Source organism: Phalacrocorax aristotelis, chromosome 31, assembly GCF_949628215.1.
Source record: "Phalacrocorax aristotelis chromosome 31, bGulAri2.1, whole genome shotgun sequence".
Classification (NCBI taxonomy): domain Eukaryota; kingdom Metazoa; phylum Chordata; class Aves; order Suliformes; family Phalacrocoracidae; genus Phalacrocorax; species Phalacrocorax aristotelis.
This window is the reverse complement of record NC_134306.1, coordinates 428860-448190: the sequence shown is the minus strand read 5'-3', so window position 1 is coordinate 448190 and position 19331 is coordinate 428860. Positions and strand designations below refer to the sequence as shown.

The 19331-nt window shown below is 62.7% G+C and overlaps 3 protein-coding genes across 4 annotated transcripts; 1 reads left to right on the top strand and 2 right to left on the bottom strand.

The window, feature by feature from the left end:
* Positions 1–394: 394 nt before the first annotated feature.
* LOC142049092 (class II histocompatibility antigen, B-L beta chain) lies at positions 395–3035 on the bottom strand. Of its 2 annotated transcripts, XM_075076543.1 has the most exons (6): positions 2547–3035; positions 1719–1988; positions 1181–1462; positions 961–1067; positions 813–836; positions 395–639 (listed from the first exon to the last, which is right to left on the bottom strand). In XM_075076543.1, the coding sequence occupies exons 1-6, from the start codon at positions 2635–2637 to the stop codon at positions 631–633; spliced, it is 783 nt and encodes a 260-aa protein (XP_074932644.1). In that variant the 5' UTR covers positions 2638–3035; the 3' UTR covers positions 395–630. The 2 variants fall into 2 exon arrangements, with proteins under 2 accessions (XP_074932644.1, XP_074932645.1); XM_075076544.1 differs by lacking the exon at positions 813–836 and having other exon boundaries at positions 2547–2862.
* A 50-nt stretch (positions 3036–3085) lies between these two features.
* On the top strand, positions 3086–5690 carry LOC142049094 (HLA class II histocompatibility antigen, DR alpha chain-like). The gene is made up of 4 exons (XM_075076546.1): positions 3086–3275; positions 4034–4291; positions 4577–4858; positions 4966–5690. The coding sequence occupies exons 1-4, from the start codon at positions 3203–3205 to the stop codon at positions 5118–5120; spliced, it is 768 nt and encodes a 255-aa protein (XP_074932647.1). The 5' UTR covers positions 3086–3202; the 3' UTR covers positions 5121–5690.
* Positions 5691–13291: 7601 nt separating this feature from the next.
* Positions 13292–19325, bottom strand: COL11A2 (collagen type XI alpha 2 chain). Its single transcript, XM_075076516.1, has 17 exons — positions 19280–19325; positions 19094–19147; positions 18912–18965; positions 18564–18617; positions 18414–18467; positions 18193–18300; positions 17903–17956; positions 17741–17794; positions 17390–17497; positions 17120–17173; positions 16891–16926; positions 16757–16810; positions 16260–16545; positions 16059–16171; positions 15853–15921; positions 15166–15399; positions 13292–14921 (listed from the first exon to the last, which is right to left on the bottom strand). The coding sequence occupies exons 2-17, from the start codon at positions 19103–19105 to the stop codon at positions 14775–14777; spliced, it is 1491 nt and encodes a 496-aa protein (XP_074932617.1). The 5' UTR covers positions 19106–19147; positions 19280–19325; the 3' UTR covers positions 13292–14774.
* Between the last annotated feature and the right edge of the window lie 6 nt (positions 19326–19331).

Below are 19331 nucleotides of genomic sequence, written 5' to 3'. Positions count from 1 at the left end.
GGGTGCAGGGCAGCGTCCCCATGAGGGGGGCACAGCCAGAGGGACGGAAGTGGTGGTCGCTGCTGGGGCTAGACAGGGTGCCCCACCCCACACCCTGCTCCCTGCCCACTACAACGGGGTCAGGCACCAGGAGGGGGACACGAAGCCACCGACTGGAGCAGTTGAGGGGACCCATGACCCCTCGTCTCCATTCTGGAGGCAGCTGGATGCCGGCTCTGCCACCCCTGCTCCCATGGCACGGGGTGTTGTGTCCCCCCCACGGTGTCCCCCCACGGTGGACAGCCCCAGGCCACCAAGCACATCTGGTGCCCACTGAGGACTCAGCCCTGTCACGGACTCGTGGGCACAGGGAAGGGAGTGACCCCCCCGCACTGTCCCCAAACAACCAGGACCGGAGGATACCAGGACACTTTATTAGGCAGAGCCAGAGCAGCCGAGGGCCACTGTCACGCAGACCCCCGGGCTACAGAGCAGTGACAGCAAAGCTGAATCGGGATGGGAGAGAGGGGCTGACCCTGGGGATCAGTGCGGAGGCACGGGGCTCCGGGACGGGTCAGTGCGAGGCAGGGGTGACGCTGGGGGGCACTGGACAGGCAGCAGCAGAGCAGAGCCGCAGGGGCAGGAGTTTGCTCAGGAGCCCTGTGGGGAGAGAAAAGGGGGTGGCCATGGGGGTGGGGGACAGTTTGTCCCCAGGGCTCTGCCCCGGTGCTATCAGGGGACACACTCCATATGGACATACTGCTCCGGGGAGCAGGTGGGGATCAGCCCACACAGGGAGGGTGGAGCAGTGTCTGGGGGGAGAGGGCTGTTACCTGCAGGCTGGGGAGTGAGGTGCCCTGAAACACAGAGACACGAGGTCGGTGGCGGAGCAGGGGCAGCTCCCGTGGGGCAGAACCGCAGCCCCACCCACAGGACACGCCCCAAACCCCGGCAGCCCCCTCCCAGTGCCCCACCACTCACCTTCTTGCGCATATAGAGGAAGAGCCCCAGTGCCAGGAAGATGAGCCCCAGCACGAAGCCCCCCACGCCCGTGAGCATCTTGCTCCTGGCGGCGTCCGACTGCATCTCTGTGGGGACGAGAGCAGGGGTCAGGGCTGGGGGGCCACGCGTTCCCCCTCCCCACCTAGATCCAGGGTCCTTGGGACCCCACCCCAGGGGGCCGGGCAGGGCAGGGCCTTACCCCACTGCTGGGTGATGGGGTGCTGCAGGCTGACGTGCTCCACCTGGCACCTGTAGCTGTCCCCGCGCTGCGGGGTGGTTTCCAGCATCACCAGCACCTGGTAGGTCCAGTCTCCGTTCTGGATCACCTCCGTGGACACCACGCGCTCCACCTCCTCCTGCCCGTTCTTGAACCACTTCACCTCAATCTCCGCAGGGTAGAAATCCATCACGGCACAAACCAGCCTGTTGGTCTCGGGCAGGGAGCTCGACTGCACTGGGTAGATTTCCACCTCGGGCTGAACTGCGGGGGAGGGGAGAGACAGAGCTGGGAAGGGGCTTGGGGAGCACAGGGGCTGCCTGGCCCTGCCCCTGCGGTCCCCATGCAGGACGCGCCCAGGAGGGTGCAAGGGACTCATGTCCTCATGGAGGGGCGCAGGGGCTTTGCTCGGGGCCGCCGGGGCCCTGCCCAAGCACGGCACGGACACGCTCTCCCCTCCTGCGAGCCAGGGGCTTGGCTTGTGCCTGTCCCCCGGAGGAGTGTTCGGACGCGCACTCACCACGCCTCTCCTCGGTGAAAGGGGCCCACACCCCGTAGTTGTGGCGGCAGACTGTGTCCACCTCAGCCCGGGTCTGCTCCAGTATGTCCGGCTGGCTGTTCCAGTATCTGACAGAAGGCTCGCCCGCGGGGCTGTCGGCCACGTATTGCCCCACAACGCTGTCGAAGTGCGCATACTGCTGCCGGTTGTAGATGTACTTGACCAGAAGCCTCACCTGCTCGGTGCCATTGAGGTACTGACACTCACCCTCAAACACCTCCTGGAAGAACCCTGTTGGTGCAGGGAGGCAGGTCAGAGTGGCCGGCTCCCCCTCCCCAGGTGCTCTCAGCACCCCATGGGGGCAGGGCCGGCACCGTGAAGCCCCCTCCCCATCACCGCTCCCCTCCCAGCCTCCCCCACAGCTGCGATAGGCAGAGTGATCCAGACCCTGTGAGGACTCGTTTCTCAGGCGGGGGACTCGGAAGAGCCGAGGGGAGTCAGGAGGACGGCACGGGGCAGGAGGGGACGTGAGCAGGGGTGGATGCAGGGACGGAGCCCCGGGGAAGGGAGGGGGCAGGAGGGAGCCAGGGCAGAACTGAGCCAAGACGCCATTCCTGGGGTCCAGCAACAGCGGGGAGCACCTCCCCCAATCTCTTTGGGACCTGGGTCCCACCTGGAGCCCACTGCTCCCAGGCCTGCAGAGGACAGCAGACAGGACAAGGGTGGTCCCAGTGGCCCCCCTGGGATACTCCCCCCCACCCATGCCACCATCGACAACCAGCACCTCCCAGGGCACGTGTGGGACCCATCCCCACCGACACCCTCCCCACGCTGACAGCCTGAGCTCACCAGAGGTCTCCTTTCCACGAGCCGGGTGGGCTCCCAGCACCACCAGTGCCACCAGCACGGCCCCAGCTCCCAGGACACGACCACCCTCCATCGCTGCTCACAGCACAGGCGGCAAACGTGCGGGGACCCCCGAGCGAGCCGGGCTCTGCCAGTTCAGGGTATCACCCGGTCCTGCCCAGTGCCGGGACGGGGAGTCCCAGCAAGGACCAGTGAGCGGTGAGCCAGGGCAGCATCACCTGTCACCAGGCAGAGCCGGGCCCCGCAGGCCTCCCTCTGACACTTGTCCCGCGCTGGAGCGCTGACCCCAGGGAGGGGGCTGCCGGCCCCAGCCAGCGCCGGGGCTCCCCGGCCTCGGCAGCCCCCACCCCTGCCCTCCCCAGAGCCCTCTCCAGGGGTGTGAGCGGCCCCAGTTCAACAGAGACCCCTGCGGGACCCTGCCTGGGCGTCCGCCTGTCTGTCTGCTCTGCAGGGTGCTCTGTGCCGCTGCTCTGCCTGGGAACAGCTGGGTCAGCGTCAGGGCTCCCTCCTATTGGCTGGGCACCCTGGGGGAGCCCTGTCCCCCGGGCACAGGGCCGCCAGCACACAGCTCCCCAGCCCGAGAGCCGCGCCTGCCCCTCGCCTGGTCCCGCTCTCGCTGCCCGGTGCCAGCAGAGGCCATGGCCGGAGGACGGGGCATCCCGCTGGCGCTGCTGGCTGTGCTGACCCTGCAGGGCGCGGGGGCTGTGAAAGGTGCGTGAGGGCTCCGGGGCGTGGGGTGGTGGGTCTGGGGGCAGAGGTGGGGCATGGGGGGCTCTGGACCCGTCGGGTGGGGGATGGTGTAAGGGCCGGCGCAGCGCCCTGGGCACGGGGAGCTCCGTGCCTCCAACACAGGTAACCCCGGGGTGGGGATGGGCCCCACGGGCACCCCAGGAGGGCAGGGCAGGCTGCGGAGGAGGGGGTCCGCGACGCGCCTTCCCTGCCCTCCCCCGTCCCAGGTCTCCCTGCCCTCCTACCCCCGAGTGCCCCAGCTCCACGGGTCGGGTCCCTGCAGCACCCACTGCTCCTGGGCGGCCCTTGGCAGTGGCTGTGCCCAACGCCCTGGCCCAGGCGGGGTCATTGTATGGGGCACGGCCGCCAGTGCCCGAGTCCTTTGGCCCTGAGAGTGCCCCCCCACCCCGCAACACCTCTGGGGACAGGCCCCTGTGGTCCCCGCAGCCTGTCACTGGCCCCGGCCACAGGTGGTGAGCAAGGGAAACCTCCTGATGGCATGGAGGTGCTGGAGTTGGGGGGTGGGGGCACAGCGGGTGCCTGACCGCTCCCCTTCCTGGGGTGTCAGCGTCTGCCCAGCCCTGCGGGACCCTGAGGGAAGGGAGAGGCTCAGGGTGGGCTCTTCTCCCAGTCAGGGCTGCCCTGCACCCACGCAGCGTCCCCAGGGGGACCCCTGGGGAGATGTGGGGAGCCCTGTGCTGGTGGGAAGGGCACTGACCCTAAGGGCTCTCCCTTCCCAGTGGGGAACGTGATTATCCAGGCTGAATTCTACCAGCGGGATGAGAGGGTGAAGCAGGAGAGCGACCAGTTCGTATTTGGCTTTGATGGGGACGAGATGTTCCACGTGGACCTGCAGAAGAAAGAGACCATCTGGCGCCTGCCTGAGTTCGGGACCTTCATTGGCTTCGAGGTGCAGGGAGCGCTGCAGAACATGGCTACGGGCAAACACAACTTGGATAATTCCATAAAAAATTTCAACCGTTCACAGGCAACCATCGGTAACAACCCGGCCGCGGCACGGCCGCTGCCTTCCCCCTGGGGGACCCTGCTGAGGCCGTCGCTCCCACACCCTGCGGCCCAGCCGGCAGCGGGTGTGCAGCGCCCTGCTCCCCTCGAGCATGTGGGGGCCTGGGCGCAGCTCCAACCTGGGCTGCGGGGGTCTCGCTGGGTTGGGCAGTGAGGCACAATGGGGCCTTTTCTAACCAGCCCTGTGCTTTGTGTGGCCTGGCTGACCCCGGGCTCTAGGGCAGAACTAACTCCCCCCTCCTTCACATTGTCCCCAGCACCACCTGAGGTGATGGTATTCCCCAAACGTCGAGTGGAGCTGGAGGACCCCAACCTCCTGATCTGCTACGTGGACAAGTTCTGGCCACCCGTGATCTCCATCACGTGGCTGAAGAACGGGCAGGAGGTGAAGGACGGCGTCGTTGAGTCCGTGTTCTACCGAGGGCAGGACCAGACCTTCCGCAAGTTCGCCTACCTGCCCTTTGTCCCCATCCGGGGGGATTTCTACGACTGCCGCGTGCAGCATGAGGGGCTGCCCACCGCCCTCCTGAAGCACTGGGGTGAGGAGGGGGGCTGGGCCGGGGCCCGGACACCTGGGTCCCTTCCCCTTGCAGGCGGTGGGGGTGGGCTCAGCACCCCGTCCTCACCCACCCTCACCCCTCTGCAGAGCCTCAGGTGTCCCTCCCCGCCTCCGAGAGCACCGAGACCCTGGTGTGCGCCCTGGGCCTGGCCGTGGGCATCGTCGGCATCATCGTGGGCACCATCCTCATCATCAAGGCCATGAAGATGAACAGCGCCCGCAACCAGCGGGGCCTCTTGTGAGGGGGCAGAGCTCAGTGCTCCCTGCCTCCCCCCAGCCGGACCCTCTGCACCCTCAGCCATCCCTTGCCTCAGCCTGGCTGGAGCATCTCATCCTAGTGCCCCCTATCCCCGCCCCACCTCTTCAGCACCCCTTTCTCCACACCACATGCAGACATGCTGGAGACGGCTCCAGAGCCAGACTCGGCAGGGGCCCATCCTCACAGGAGGCTGGGCTGCTTCCCGTGGCTGGGGTGAGCCGCCATGGCACCTAGAACTGCTCCGACTCACCCTCTGCCATGGGAAGCTGTTGCAGAACCCGAGTGCCTGCACTGGGCCCAGTATCAAGCCCGCGCTGCCGCCGTGCTGGGGCCGCCCTTCCCACAGCCGCTGGCCCCAGGGCCATCTCCAGCTGGGGACATGGCACCTCCTCCCAGCCCAGATGGGGGGTCTGACAGACCCCTGAAGGGAGGGGAGGTGTGCCCTGCTCTGTAGCTCCCCCTCGGTGCACAGTCCTCTACCCTCTGCTCCTGCTCTGCTGCTTTGGCACCACAATAAATTGGGTTGGGATTGATCCCTGCCGTGCAACCCTCACTGAGTCTGTTCTCTGTACCATGCTCCGGGGGTGACTGCAGCTCTGCAAGCCCCCTCAGTGTCTGGGGTGATCTATGGGGCAGTGGGTCATGGGTGGGGGGGGCAGAGCTCCAAGGGTCTAGTTGCAGCTTTTGGGCAGAGGGAAGGGGTAGGGTGACACCAGGACTCCTGGGTTCTCCTGGTTGGTGTAGGTGGGATCTCAGCACCTCTACAAAACAGTCCCATGGGGGAGGTGCCTGTTTACGGCTCCTGGGAGGAATCACAGAGCCCACCGGCACGTAGCCACACTCACGGCAAGGCCACAGCCACCAGCAGCGGCCCTGGGGCACGTGGCTCCCTGGCTAACCAGGTGTGAGCAGAGCCAACACCAGCCAGGGCAGGGGAGTCCTTGCCGGGTCCGCCAGTGCCCAGGTAGGCCCCCGGGGGTGGCTGGGCACCACGACACCAGCGTTCGCCCCGTGGGTGTGAGGGGCACGTGGCTGGCCCCTCCTTGCAGGGCCCAAGGGATGACACAGAGGCGGAACAGGCAAAATGCAGGTTCACCTGACAACCCCGTTCCTGCAGGCTTTGGACCCTGTCGTGGACACACACACACACACACACACACACACACGTGCTCAGCCCCACACGCGTGAGCTTCTCATGCTCAGGGATTGAGCTGGGGACACGAACCGGCAAAACCACCATTGCCACGGGGCTGTAGAGGAGGAGGCGGCACTGAGGAAACCCCCCAGACAAGGAGCAAATCCCTCCCAGGAGCACAATGTAGACATGGCAGTGCGGCGGCTCGGGATCCGCTTCCCTCCTCACTGGGAGCGGAAGGGGAAGATGCGGCTGGAACAGAAAGCGGATGACGTGCGGCGGGGAGGATGTGAAACCTGGCTACCTTGCACATGGGTGGCATGCTGGGGTCGCGTGGGGCTAGCAGAGGCGACACTCTGAGTCCCTGGTAGAAAGCGGTGGGAAGGGGACATGGCCACGGGTCGGTCCAGCATGGGGTCCAGTACGAAGCAGAGCTCTCGCGGCGGATCCTGAATAAAAACTACCTGGAGATAACTGATTCTAGGACAAAAAAAGTAAATAGCAGCAACAGCCGAGCCCCTACCCCCGGCATTACATGGTGGTGATCAGACAGGAGCCTCTGTCTCTCCCGGGTAGATCTGGGGCTGGCCCCCACTGTGGATGTGTCTCCCTGTGGCCCACGCACTGAGGGGGCTCAGCCCTGGGGAGCGCTGACACGCCTTGGGGACACGGCTGGAGCAGAGGAGGGTCGGCTGCCGCTGGGGACACAAGGTTTGTCCTCCCCTCTGTCAAAGGTACAACAAGCACCTTCAACCTCAGGAGGACACTCGTGGTTCTGACATGAGATGCTACCGGGGAGGGAGAAAGGGAATTAGTTTGGAACACGGATACAGTCCTGTATGAGTCGCAGGCAGTGCCGGGGACGTAGTGCTGGCTGGAGGTACTCAGGGGCTCCCGCCTCAGCCATGCAGACCCAGAGGCCAACAGGGACACATCCTAAAAGACAGGTCCCAAAAAACAGCTGCCTCCAGGCTTGGATGTGTGCAGGGACTGTAGCCAGCATGGAGCTGTCCAGGGCTGTGGTGGAGGGGTTGCTCCTGGCTGAGCCCCGGCTCCCACCCCCAGCAACCAGAGGAACTGAGGCACCCTGATTCGGTAATGCCAGGCCAAGGCCTCACCTGCCCAGAGCAGGCAGGTCCCCGCGGCAGCCACTGCCAGCCCCGCACTCTGGGACTAGGACCTCAGCTGCCTCGAGTCTGCCGGAGACTGGTGACGCAGCCCAGTGCTGCCCACTGACTGGCTGGGCTGGGGTTACTGGAGGGCAAGGAGAGCAGGCAGGGCCCTTTCCCCGAAATGCTGGCGTGTCCCGTGCGGGGGACACTGGCTTTGGAAATCCCCTGTCTCTGTGGGTGCACGAAGCGGGGTGGGGGGGAGGGGCGGCGGGGGCAAGCCGGAAGGATGGACAGACGGAGCCTCTGCTGGGCTGCTGGGCAGCTCTCACCTCAACCTGACGACGCCAAGCCCAGCAGCGGCAGGGGCCTGAGGCCAGGAAGGGATCGCTGGTGCATCAAGGTGAGCGGCCGCAGCACCGGCTTGCGCACAGGGGTGTCCCCTTTCATCGGGCAGCGGCCCCCCGCAGGGAGCCAACTCCCTCGAGACCTGCACCAGCTCCAGCCCCTCTGTGCTGGAGCAGTTCGAGCAGGAGCCTCACAACACCGTTACTGGTGCTCCTGTCCTTCGTGCTGCAGACACGCATCCCCCACAGCTAAGGTGGTCCGCGCTTTGGTCACCCCTCCCACCCCCAGCCCCACAGCAGGGATCCCCTCTGCCTCCTTGAGACCCCAGGGCTGTCATGGGAAAGGGGGAAGATGGGTGCTAAGGGGATTTCCAGGAGGAGGTTCTCTCCTCCCCCAGGGCTGCAATGTCACCAGTTACCAGGGGAAAAACTGTGAGGGAAGACGCGAGCCCAGAGAGTGGCAGAACTGGGTGAGCCAGGTAGTGCCCTCTCCCTCCCCGCTTATTCCTCCAGAGAGCGGCTTCCCAGCAGGCAGCACTGCACTGTAGTGATGCCCCCACCCAGGGATGCTCTGGAGTGGGAGAGACTGAAACTCCCCCAAATGACTCAAAACACCCCTTGTTACTGCTGTCAGAACAGCTGCAGGAAGCAGGAGGGTGACTGGCACACAAGGGTAGGGTGGGCATGAGAAGAGACATGTCTCTCCCCACCTTTGATCCACCCTGTGCCCCAGGGCTGGGGACACGCCACTTATGTGAGGACGAGCACCACGCTGAGGTGGGAGCTCTCCCCAACCCCACAGATGGCTGCGCGGGAGAGCTGCAAGCAACAGATTTACCCACACACACAGGGGAAACACCTTTCAGGAGTCCTGGGGCCCCCCCAAAGCCCACCGCGTGCCACCGACACCACAGCGCTGGGGGCAGGAACACAATGCTGGGAAGTGGGGCTGGTGGGCAGCACAGCAGCCCTGGCACACACTACGACCAGTCCGGGCCCTTTGGACTCAGCAGGACTTTGCCCTGACTGCAAGGGGCGCACGGAGCAGTGCCAGGCACCTTCTCCCTCCCCCGGCCCTGCCCAGGGCGGTACCACCCCCGCCCAAGGACAGGTCTGAGTCCGCTCCAAAGCATAGCGCCAGAGCAGTCTCTGGCAAATCGGTGCGTGGTGAGCGCAGGCAAGGCAGCACAGCAGGAGACACGGGGTCCTGGTGGCTTCGATTTGCATCTATTCTCTGTCACACTGCCTAGCAGAGCTCCCTTCGTTTTGAGGGACCCCCATGGTACCTGTGGCTCTTGAAAGCTCCCTCAAAACTCATTTCTACCCAGACCCATAGGAACCAAGGCCGCCTCCCCGTCATGCTGCCACCCTCCAGCCCAGCCTGTCCTTTACACACAAGGTTTTGCTTCTCACTTAACAGTTTCCATGTGTCAGGTCCCTCCTGGGTCAGGACTTCCTAAGCTTCAACACAGAGATCCCCACTTGCCTCACCAAGCTGCCCATGGAGCAATGCAGAAAGGCAAATGCCTTGAGACCACCACACCTGCCACAGCGGAAGATCTTTTCGTTAATCAGAGATGCCGAGAGATCCCTCCAACAACAGCCACATTCAGCATCTCCCTGCCTACACAACGCCAGCCAGCAACTCGCTTCTCGCCTGCCGAAAAGCAGACAGCTGCAAACGATGGTGGCTCCAAGACAGGGAGAACAGTCAGGTGGCGCCTGAGGGACAGCACTGTCTCCCTGGGTCAGTGTTTTTCATGATGCTCAAACACCAGCCTGGCCAAGCCTCATCTTCCCTGCTCAGTTTTTAAGCACTTGAAACTGTGTTAGGGATGTGGTAGCTCAGGAGAGATCACAGAACAGTTTAGATTTGGAAGGCACCTTTGACGGTTGTGTAATTGAAAACACCCCCTCTGCCATGGCCAGGGGCATCTTCAACCAGATCAGGTTGCTCAGAGCCCCATCCAACCTCACCTTGAATGTTTCTAGCAATGGGGCACCTCCCACCTCTCTGGGCAACCTGGGCCCCTGTTTCCCCACCCTCAGCATAAAACATTTCTTCCTTAGATCTAGTCTGAATCTACCCTCTTTCAGTTTAAAACCATTACCCCTTCGTATCACTTCAAGATGCGCCTCCTCCACCCACCCGCGAGGTGAAGCGTTGCTGCCTTGCCCCAAACAGCCCTGCCTTTGTCCCAGCGTCCTCTCGCGCGGCCACGGCAATGCCTCCAGCAGCGACTGCGACCACCATGCTCTGCCAAACCAGCCGCCAGCCCTCAAGCCCTGCCTGCCCGACGCTCCCCTGCACAAAGAATGCTTTGACTGTGGCCAACCCCTGCCCTGGCGGGTTTCACAGCTGCGCAAGCGGTCGTTTCACCCTAAAAGTGGGGGTGGGTGGGTGGGGGGTGTTGGGGGGAGGGGGGGAGGGGGGTGTTTTTACCACAGGAGCCCGGCTGCTGCACACACACGGAGCACCGGCCGCTCCCCCGCTTCACCCTCAGGGGGAAGGGACCGCCGGGGCTGGGCGCACGACCTCGGCCGGCACCGCTCTCCCTCCACCGGCAGCCCCGAGCGCCGCTGCCCGCCGAGGAGAGGGAGCGGCACAAGCGCTGCGCCCAGACCGGCGCCCCCAGGCGACCGTTACGGCCGTTGCCCCCTCACGCTCGCGCCGCTTCCCGCCCTTTTCTCCCCCTCACGCCGCTGCCCTTCCGTCATCGGGAAAAGCGGGTCCGTTCGCCCGCTGCGCGAAACGCCGAACTACGCGCAGAGCGGAGGTATTTTATTAATTTCATTTCTGCGCAAAGATGGGTGCTGGGTCGTAACCCCGCAAAGCTAGCACACCGCACCGAGAAACTACAAGCCGTTTAAATGTGTCAGTCAGAGCTAATATTCACACGCCTCAGCTAATAACTGGTTAATTTCTTTTTCGCTTAAAGGTACAGCTCTCTTTTAATTGACCAAACATGCTCTGAGAGTAAGGGGCTTGTTGGGGGGGTGGGTGTGTGGAATCTGGCCTATTGGTGTGGTTTTTAGTATTGTAATAGTCATAGTTCACCTAAAGGGCACTCTGTTTTAGTTCTTATCAACATCCCAGTTAATTGTTCTCCTTGACTATACGCTTTATCACCCTGTTCTCAGCCTCTTCTGAGGCAGGATGTTTCCTTTGATCAGTTTCTTATCTCTTTTCAAGGATATTGGCAGAAAAAAAGTGCTTCCCTACCTCTCAGTTGCCTTCTCTGGCCGTCAGGTTCTGTTTTGCCAGGCTCACATGGTTCGTTATTATGGGTTAGCAGAAAATTCCAAAAATTCCACTTTCTTCAGAATGTGACTTCACGGACTTCTCCCCCTCATGCTCACACCGCTTCCCACAGTCTTCTCCTCCTCAGGACTGCCCAGCTTCCAGCTGTTTTCTCCAACCTCACGCTTGCGCTGATTCTCTCCCTTTTGTACCCCTCATGCCACAGCCGCTTCCCCCTCACGCTACAGACCCTTCCCACCATTTTCATCCTGTTCTGCTGGAGCCGCTTCCCCCTGTTTTCTCCACCTCATGCTTGCACCGCTACCCACTCTTTGCCTCCCACACGCCGCAGCCACCTGCCGCCCTTTTTTCCCCATCACGCTGCTGCCGATTCCCACCTTTTTCTCCCCCTCAAGCTGCAGCCATTCCTGCACTTTCCATCCCCTCACACTGCATCCCATTCCCGCCCTTTTCTCCCCCTCACGCTGCTGCCGATTCCCACCCTTTTCTGCCCCTCACGTGGCTGCCGTTTCCGGCCCTTTCCTGCCCCTCACGCTGCTGCCGATTCCGGCCCTTTTCTGCCCCTCACGCTGCTGCCGATTCCCGCCCTTTTCTGCCCCTCACGCTGCTGCCGATTCCCGCCCTTTTCTCCCCCTCACGCGGCTGCCGATTCCCGCCCTTTTCTCCCCCTCACGCGGCTGCCGATTCCCGCCCTTTTCTCCCCCTCACGCTGCTGCCGATTCCCGCCCTTTTCTGCCCCTCACGTGGCTGCCGATTCCCGCCCTTTTCTCCCCCTCACGCGGCTGCCGATTCCCGCCCTTTTCTGCCCCTCACGCTGCTGCCGATTCCCGCCCTTTTCTGCCCCTCACGCTGCTGCCGATTCCCGCCCTTTTCTCCCCCTCACGCGGCTGCCGATTCCCGCCCTTTTCTCCCCCTCACGCTGCTGCCGATTCCCGCCCTTTTCTGCCCCTCACGTGGCTGCCGATTCCCGCCCTTTTCTCCCCCTCACGCGGCTGCCGATTCCCGCCCTTTTCTGCCCCTCACGCTGCTGCCGATTCCCGCCCTTTTCTCCCCCTCACGCGGCTGCCGATTCCCGCCCTTTCCTGCCCCTCACGTTCACGCCAATTTCAGCCCTTCGGTCGCTCCCACCCCACATTCAGCCCAGAAATCTCTGCTGGCACAGCCTCCCTGCCACCGCTTTGGCCGCAACGCTGGAGGCAGAGTTAGGGGCAGAGGGGTGGTGTGAAGTCATGTGAGGGCTGTAGCAGGTCTCTGAGGGAAGTGGGAAGTGCTAGGGGTCTGTGGGGGAAGGAGAGGGGTGTGCATTGGTCAGCGGTATGGTGGAAACCACCAGGGATGGTGGTAACTCTGCGGCAGTGTTGGGGCACGGGCAGCAAAGGTTGTGTGGGTTGGTGGTAGGTCAGTGACCAGTGACCAGTGGGTTTGGGCATGGTAGGAGTAGGGTCTCTGAGGGTGAACTGGTCCTGGGAGAGGGATGTGGGGGTCTGGGAGGGATGAGGCTGCAGCAGGTGTGAAAGGCGCTGAGGTAGCCAGCCGCAACCCTCCGCGGGCAACAGCTGAGAGGAACAAGAGGTGCTGGCATGAGGAGGGGGAAAAGGGGAGCACAAGTTGTTGTGGGTGCCTTTCTCTGGGAAGAGCCAGGTTCCCAGCTGTCCCATGGGGCTGCTGGAAACGTGCTCGGGATTAAAGCAGCATTCAGGTGCAGCGGTGTTTGTGACCTGGAGAAAACACCCCAATCACTCTAGCAAACCCAGAGCGGAAGGTTGTTCACCCTCCAGAGGGTTTGCCTCACCTTGTACCCCCTTACCCCTTGGGTTACCTGGTCCACCACGGAGAGATCCCCTGGACCCCATACCCGTGCATGGAGAAGTCCAGCAGCCTCTCTCCGAGACAGCTCCTACTTGAGCTGAAATCCCTGCAGAGTTGCAATTTCAGGGGTCTGAGAGTCTCCTGTGTTTTTCCCCAAGTTTTTTTTGGTTGCTTTGGTTTTTGGTTGGGTGTGTTGTGTTTTGTTTTGGGTTTTTTTACATGGCTTTTCTTTTTAGTTTGCAAGACTTCTGTTAGGAGCTGTTGTGAAGCATTTCTGTGGCCCGGATGTTCTGCAGCCCCTTCTGGACCGAGCAGCCCATTTGCAGGTGCATTTATTAACGGTGGATTTATGTGCGTGTGTATTTATTCCCCACTTTCTCCCCAGTATGGGAACTCAACTCTGTACAGAGGAATTTTGGGCTGGATTAAATCATGTAGGTAAGCTAGGGGAAAGTGAGTGAAAGGAAACAAACAAACAAACAAACAAAGAAATAACAAAGCCCCAAAAAGCAGCAAAATTATAGATGATATATTACAATACAACTTTAAAAATTACTTACAAAACATTATACAGGCTGCCAGCTCAGCACCAGGGGGCACACCTCTGCTTTTTAAGAAAACTAAAAAGCAAAGACTGGTGCCCCTTTAAATTTCTCTTTATCAGACAGCACCATGAAAATAGCTTTTTACTGTTGGTTTTTTTTTTTAATTTATTTTTTCCTCCCCCAAGCACTGAGCTGGGTTCATCTCCATGCAGAAATTAACTTCTTGTTTTTATTTTTGTTTTGGTTTTTTTTTGGGGGGTGGGGCGGGGAATCCAAAATTACACTGCAAGGACCAGTATTGATGGTTGTATCCACTCCTTTAAATAATATAATTAATTTAAAAAATAAAAAACACAGCATAAACACAACGTCCTTCTTCCTCGCTTCCTTCCATGGGTTAGGGACAGGCTTTGTTGGAAGCTTTTTAAATACACCCATTTTAAGAGGGGTGATTTGCAATGACGCAGTGGGACCAAGGACAGGGACTGGAACCCCTTTGCCCTAACAGGTGCGGCAGGGAAGAGAAGTAGCACCCGGACAGGACAGGGAAGCTTTTTTCAAATTAATTAGCCTTGATGAGCAAAGCAGCGAAGTCAAGCGGCCGCTCCACCTCTACGAGTCAGGCTGGACCAGACTACAGAGCCCAGGTGGGTCAGTGCGTTGTCGGAGGCAGACAGCGACCGTTGCTGTGGGGTTGCGCACAAAGGAGGTAACGCTCCCCAGGGGACAGATGTGTCCATGGGTCCGTTCCCTCCCGACCCCGAGAGACCAGCTTTGAAGCACGAGGGTTGCCGTGGTGTGAATCCACGTAGGGAGAGAGGTACGAGAGCTCTCCTGGTGCTGATCCCAAACACATGCTAGCGGTGCTTGACACCAGCGTCGTCCCGGGCTTGCTCGCCGCGTTGGGCTTTGAAACCCTTTGGCTCTCCAGGCAGAGAGCAAACCCGAGTACCGCTCCTTCTGCTTGGTGGATGCACTCCTTGAGGGGCTCCCCCCTGGGGTGGTGGGGCCAGGGAGGGGGCACATGGAAAATAAGCCCTGGGAATGCTGGGAAAGAGCACTGTGATTCGGAGGGAGATCTGGGAGGAAGGGAGCACTGCTGGGCGCCAAGGGAGGTAGCCAGTGGATCCGTTAAAAATTTTCCTCTCTGTCTCTCTACATATTAAAATATAGATTTATTCTAAGCATTAAAGTCTCTTTGGCATCTCTCCAGACCCTGGCCCCCGTGGGGACGGCAGTGGCGGCACGGCGGTCTCGGTGCGCGTGAGCAGGGCTGGCACCTCGGCTCCTTGCAGCAGCGGGTGGGTGATGTGGTGCGAGGGGGAGGCGGGTCCTGCTGCTTCACCGCTGGGAGGCGGTGGGGGGATGGGAGGAGGCAAGGTTTGCCCCACTGGAGGCCAGGGTGTGGCAGGGAGGGTGACGGTTTGGTCCTAGCCGAGGAAACAGACTGGGCCCACCTCGAACCCAAACCTCTGGCCGGGCTCGCCAAAGTCCATGACGCGCATGTCCAGCAGCGGGAGCTGCTCCAGGCGGGGCGTGCTCACCTCTAGCACCGTCCGGCTGGAGCCCTGTCGTGTCTGCAGAGGAGGGAGCACCCCTACTTACACTCGTGGCACCCCCAAATGAGAGATCCTGCCTTCTCTCCGTTCTTCCATCCCTCCATCTTGGTGCCTCCTCTCCCCTCATTACCCATTTGTGCCTTCACCCATCCCTTTGTCTTCAGCTTCCTCTCCCTGTGACTCCTTCAGCCCCATGTATCTTGCTTCCACTTACATCCCTCTCCCCACTGCCCGCCCGTGCCTGCTCCCCTGCCGTGCTCACCGCGCAGCCGTCCATCACAGCCTTGATGTAGGGGCTCGTGTCGTAGCTGAGCTCCTCCTCGTTGGCAGCCAGGAAGCGGAGGGCACGCTGGTAGTCCCCAGAGGCGGCGCTGTGCCAGGCCACCGAGCGGTGGCAGTGGTAGGTGAAGTTTTGGCGGGCAGAGACGCTGAGGAGCCGTAGGAAGGTCAGCTGCACCACGCCAAGGGGCTGGCTTTCCGAGTCCGTGTAGGAGAACTGCGGGAGCAGGAGAGGACTTAATGAGGGCCGACAGCAAGAGGCGTGCGAGAAGCGGGGCTGGAGGGGTTCTGCTGGGATCTAGATCCCTCCGGAGGAGGCAGCTGGGGAAGGGGAGATGGTCGGAAGGGCTGACAGGTTCAAGGGCAGGTGGGGGACGTTTCTTTTTCTCCTTAGAGGAGGAGATGCATCCAGCTGGTGCCGAGACAGCACCAAGGCTGGGGACACACTGAGGGCGTTATAGCAGTGGCCAACAGGGGTGTAAGTCAGAGAGCAGGCAGGGGGGTGTGCCAGGGGCTCATGTGGGCTGGCGCGTGGTAGCGACACGCAGGAAGGTGTTTTCTCCTTCCTGGAAGAGGAGGAAGACCACCTGCAGGGAACGCGTCCCCAGGGCCTCGCCCGTCAGCGCCACAGGGGGCTCAGCCCAACCCCGTGAGCCGGCAGCATCCTTACCCTGCTGCCCTCCTGGAACTGACTGAACCACCGCTGGGGCGCCTCCTTCTCCCACGCTGACGTCTTCACCTGGAAGAGGAGAGGCAGCCATGAGCGAGGCGGGGAGCGCCCCACACTGCCCTCTTCTCATGGCTGATCCCCACCACCCTGCCTCCTGCGGCTGCGCTGGGACCCCGCACACTGAGCTGCCCCCACGCTTCGCTCACCCGCTGTACGTCCTTGCTGGGAAAGACGCAGGTCTCCCCGCCTGCTGTGAAGTTGCAGTAAACCTTGAAAGAGTCTCGAGCGCAGCCCTGGTTGGGGTCAATCCAGTACTCGCCTGCACAGGGAGCAGAGGGGTCAGCACACAGGGTGGTGCTGCTGTGCCAACCGCCACCTCTTCCCCACCCAACGCTCGTGCGGCTCACCGTCAGGCAGGCCCGGGTGGCTGAGCTGCAGGTCCTGGCAGGTGCGGGCAGGGTTGTCCCGCGTGCCCATCGGGCGCCGCAGCCCCTCAATCTCCTGCTTGAGGGAGTTGAGGGAGCCGAAGATCTCCTCCATGCCGTCGGCGTAGTCACGAGGCGCCTGGTCAGCGGCCGCTCTCTCTCCGTCCTCACCCTCCTCTTCATCCACCAGCTTGCTGGCGTCAATAGAGCGCTTGCTCTTCTTGGGCAGCTGGATTGGCAGGGGCTGGATCACCTCCCCGGGGGGGCCCTGTGGCAGGCACAGCACTGTCAGCACCAGAGCACAGGGGGGCTGCAAAGCCCCCGCTCCCCAGGGCCCCAAACCACCCCATGCTCAGTCCTTGAGATAGGCCACATCCCTCCGCACCCATTCCTGGGTGTCATTTTTACCTCCTGAGGAGCTATTCCTACATCCCTCCCCGTGTCATCCCTCCCCGGGCGCCAACGCTTGAGCCACTCACCGGGTGTCCAGGGGGTCCCGGGGGTCCACGTTCACCTTTGGGTCCTGCTTGGCCCTAGAGGAAAGAGACACAGGAGTCAGCCTTGGGCAGGAATGAAGGTGGGGGCAGGGTGGGGGCGCTGGCTTGGCACTTACCATGGCTCCCTTGGCACCTTTGGGACCAGCTGGGCCCTGCAAAGCAAGACCAAGTCTATCAGTGGCCGGGGCTGGCGTGGTGGGGTGGGGGGAATAGCAGCCCCCCCACCCCCGGCAAACACAGGGAGGGAGACTGCGAGCCCGGGGCGCAAGGATGAGAGAGAGGGAGTGAGAAGCGGGGCTTGGAGAGGGAGGGGTGTGGGACTGGCAGCACGTGGGGGGCACTCACGGGAAGTCCGGGGGGTCCGGCAGGACCGATGGGTCCAGCAGCACCAGGGATCCCCTACATGATGGGAGAGCGGAAACCGGTGTGAGGAAACCAGGACAGCCCCATTACCACCTCCCCCAGCACCCTGCAGGGCTCCCCACTCCCCGAGCCCCCCAAGTCATTCCCTGAACCCCACTTTTATGGTCCCCACCTGCATGGGTCTCCCCCCACAACCCCATCATCACCCCCCCCTCCCCCCAGGCTCCCCAGTTCCCCAGGCCCCACACTCACAGTTTCTCCTTTCTGCCCCGTAGATCCCTGGGGGCCGGGGAGACCTCGGTCTCCCTTCTCCCCCTGCTCCCCTGGGGGTCCGATCAGGCCGATGAGACCAGGGTGACCCTGGGGAGACACCAGCAGAGATCAGCGCGGGGCCACAAAGCGGGACGTGGTGGGTGCCCGGCAGGGGACAGCACTCAGGGCACCCATAGGAACCAGACCACCCAGTGCCGGCTGCCCAGCGGGGTTGAAGGTCTTGGCTCCCCAGTGTGGGGCATGCCCCACGCCAGGGGTGCCGTGGTCCCCAACTTGTGTTGGGCGCAGCGGTGACCCAGAGCACGGGTCTCTCGCTGCACCCTCGCTCACCTTCTCTCCTTTGGCACCGGTGTCACCTTTAAGGCCGGGGAGACCTGGGGGTCCCTGTAGATGTACACAGGTGGGCACATGAGATGTGGGGAGCATAAAGTGGGGGGGGACCCCCCCTCTGGGGGAGCTGTGGCGGGGGAGAGGGAGGGGGGCCGCGCTCACCACTGGTCCTGGTGGCCCAGCCTGGCCTGTGGTGCCTGGTTTGCCTTGTTCTCCCTGTGTGGGTGAGAGGACAAGGTGAGCCCCACTGGTCCGGAGTCAGTGCCACCGGTGACAACGCAAACTCCGGGCAGCCCCCCATGAAGCGTGGGCACGGTGACATGTCCCAGTCTCCTCCCAGGGTGAGGGTCAGACCCTCACCCCTCCTCTGCCCTGTGCCAGCAGATCCTGCTGCACTTTCACCCCAGGCACAGGACACCGGTGCCCTGTCACCGGGAGATGTTGCCACATACCACCGAGCCAGGTAGACCTCTGAGACCGTCGGGGCCCTGCTTCCCAGCAAGGCCCTGGGGACCCACAGGACCCGTCTTGCCAGGAGCACCCACTGCGCCCGGTTCTCCCTGGGGGGACAGAGTAACCGGGTGAGGCTGACCCCGTACGCGGGCGCACGGAGCTCAGCAGCGCCGCGGGGTGGGGGGTTTCTCCTCATGGGGACGGTCACCGAATCGCTCACCTTTGCGCCCTTCTCGCCCTGACGCCCCTCGGGGCCGGGGGAACCGGCTGGGCCCTGCGGAGAGGAGAAACAGGGTGGTGAGGGACAGGGAGATCCAGGTGGGTGGCACGGGATGTGCCACAGCCAGAGCCAGGCTCACCCAACGCTTACCCTCTTCCCCAGGGGACCAGGAGGACCATTCTCTCCTGTCGGACCCGGCGAGCCCTAAGGAAGGAGAAGAGAAAGGAGTCGAGTGAGCTGCCATTGTCCCAGAAACCAGACGGAGAAGGCGGCATGCAGGAGGATCCCCTGCTGCTTGAGGAGCACCCAGAGGGATGCGAGGGTCCCAGGACCACGGGGGACCTGATCCGATGGCCCCAGAAGGGAGGACAGGCTGGGCGCCCCGCTTCCCAAAGCGGTGGGGTCGATCCTGTCCTAAACCTCATGGGGGAATCTGGTCGAGACATCCCTGCCCAGAGGGACGGTGAGGTGGGGGCCATGCTGGAACGGGGCACTCACCGGCTCCCCGGGCTCGCCATCCTCCCCACGCTCGCCCTTAGCACCATCCTGGCCCTGTCAGCAAGGGAAAACCTGGAGTCAGCACAAAGCCCCTCACCACCCCCCCAAATCCCAACCCCATTCCTGGGGAAGCCCCTTCCAGTGGTGGGAGAAGCCCGGTGGGGGCGGGATGCGACACTCACCCTGGGACCCATTTCACCTGGGGGTCCGGGATCGCCTGGAAAGCCAACGGGACCCTGAAACGGAGAGAGCTGCCGTCCTGAGGGGACCCCCGGACCAAGGGGTCCCAACACCTTCCCGGAGCGAACCCACCCTGCTCCCTCTCCGTGTCCCCCGCATCCTGGGGGGGGGGGGGGCACGGCACTCACGGGGTTGCCCTTGGGCCCGTCATCTCCGGGGGGGCCCTTCCCTCCAGGTGGC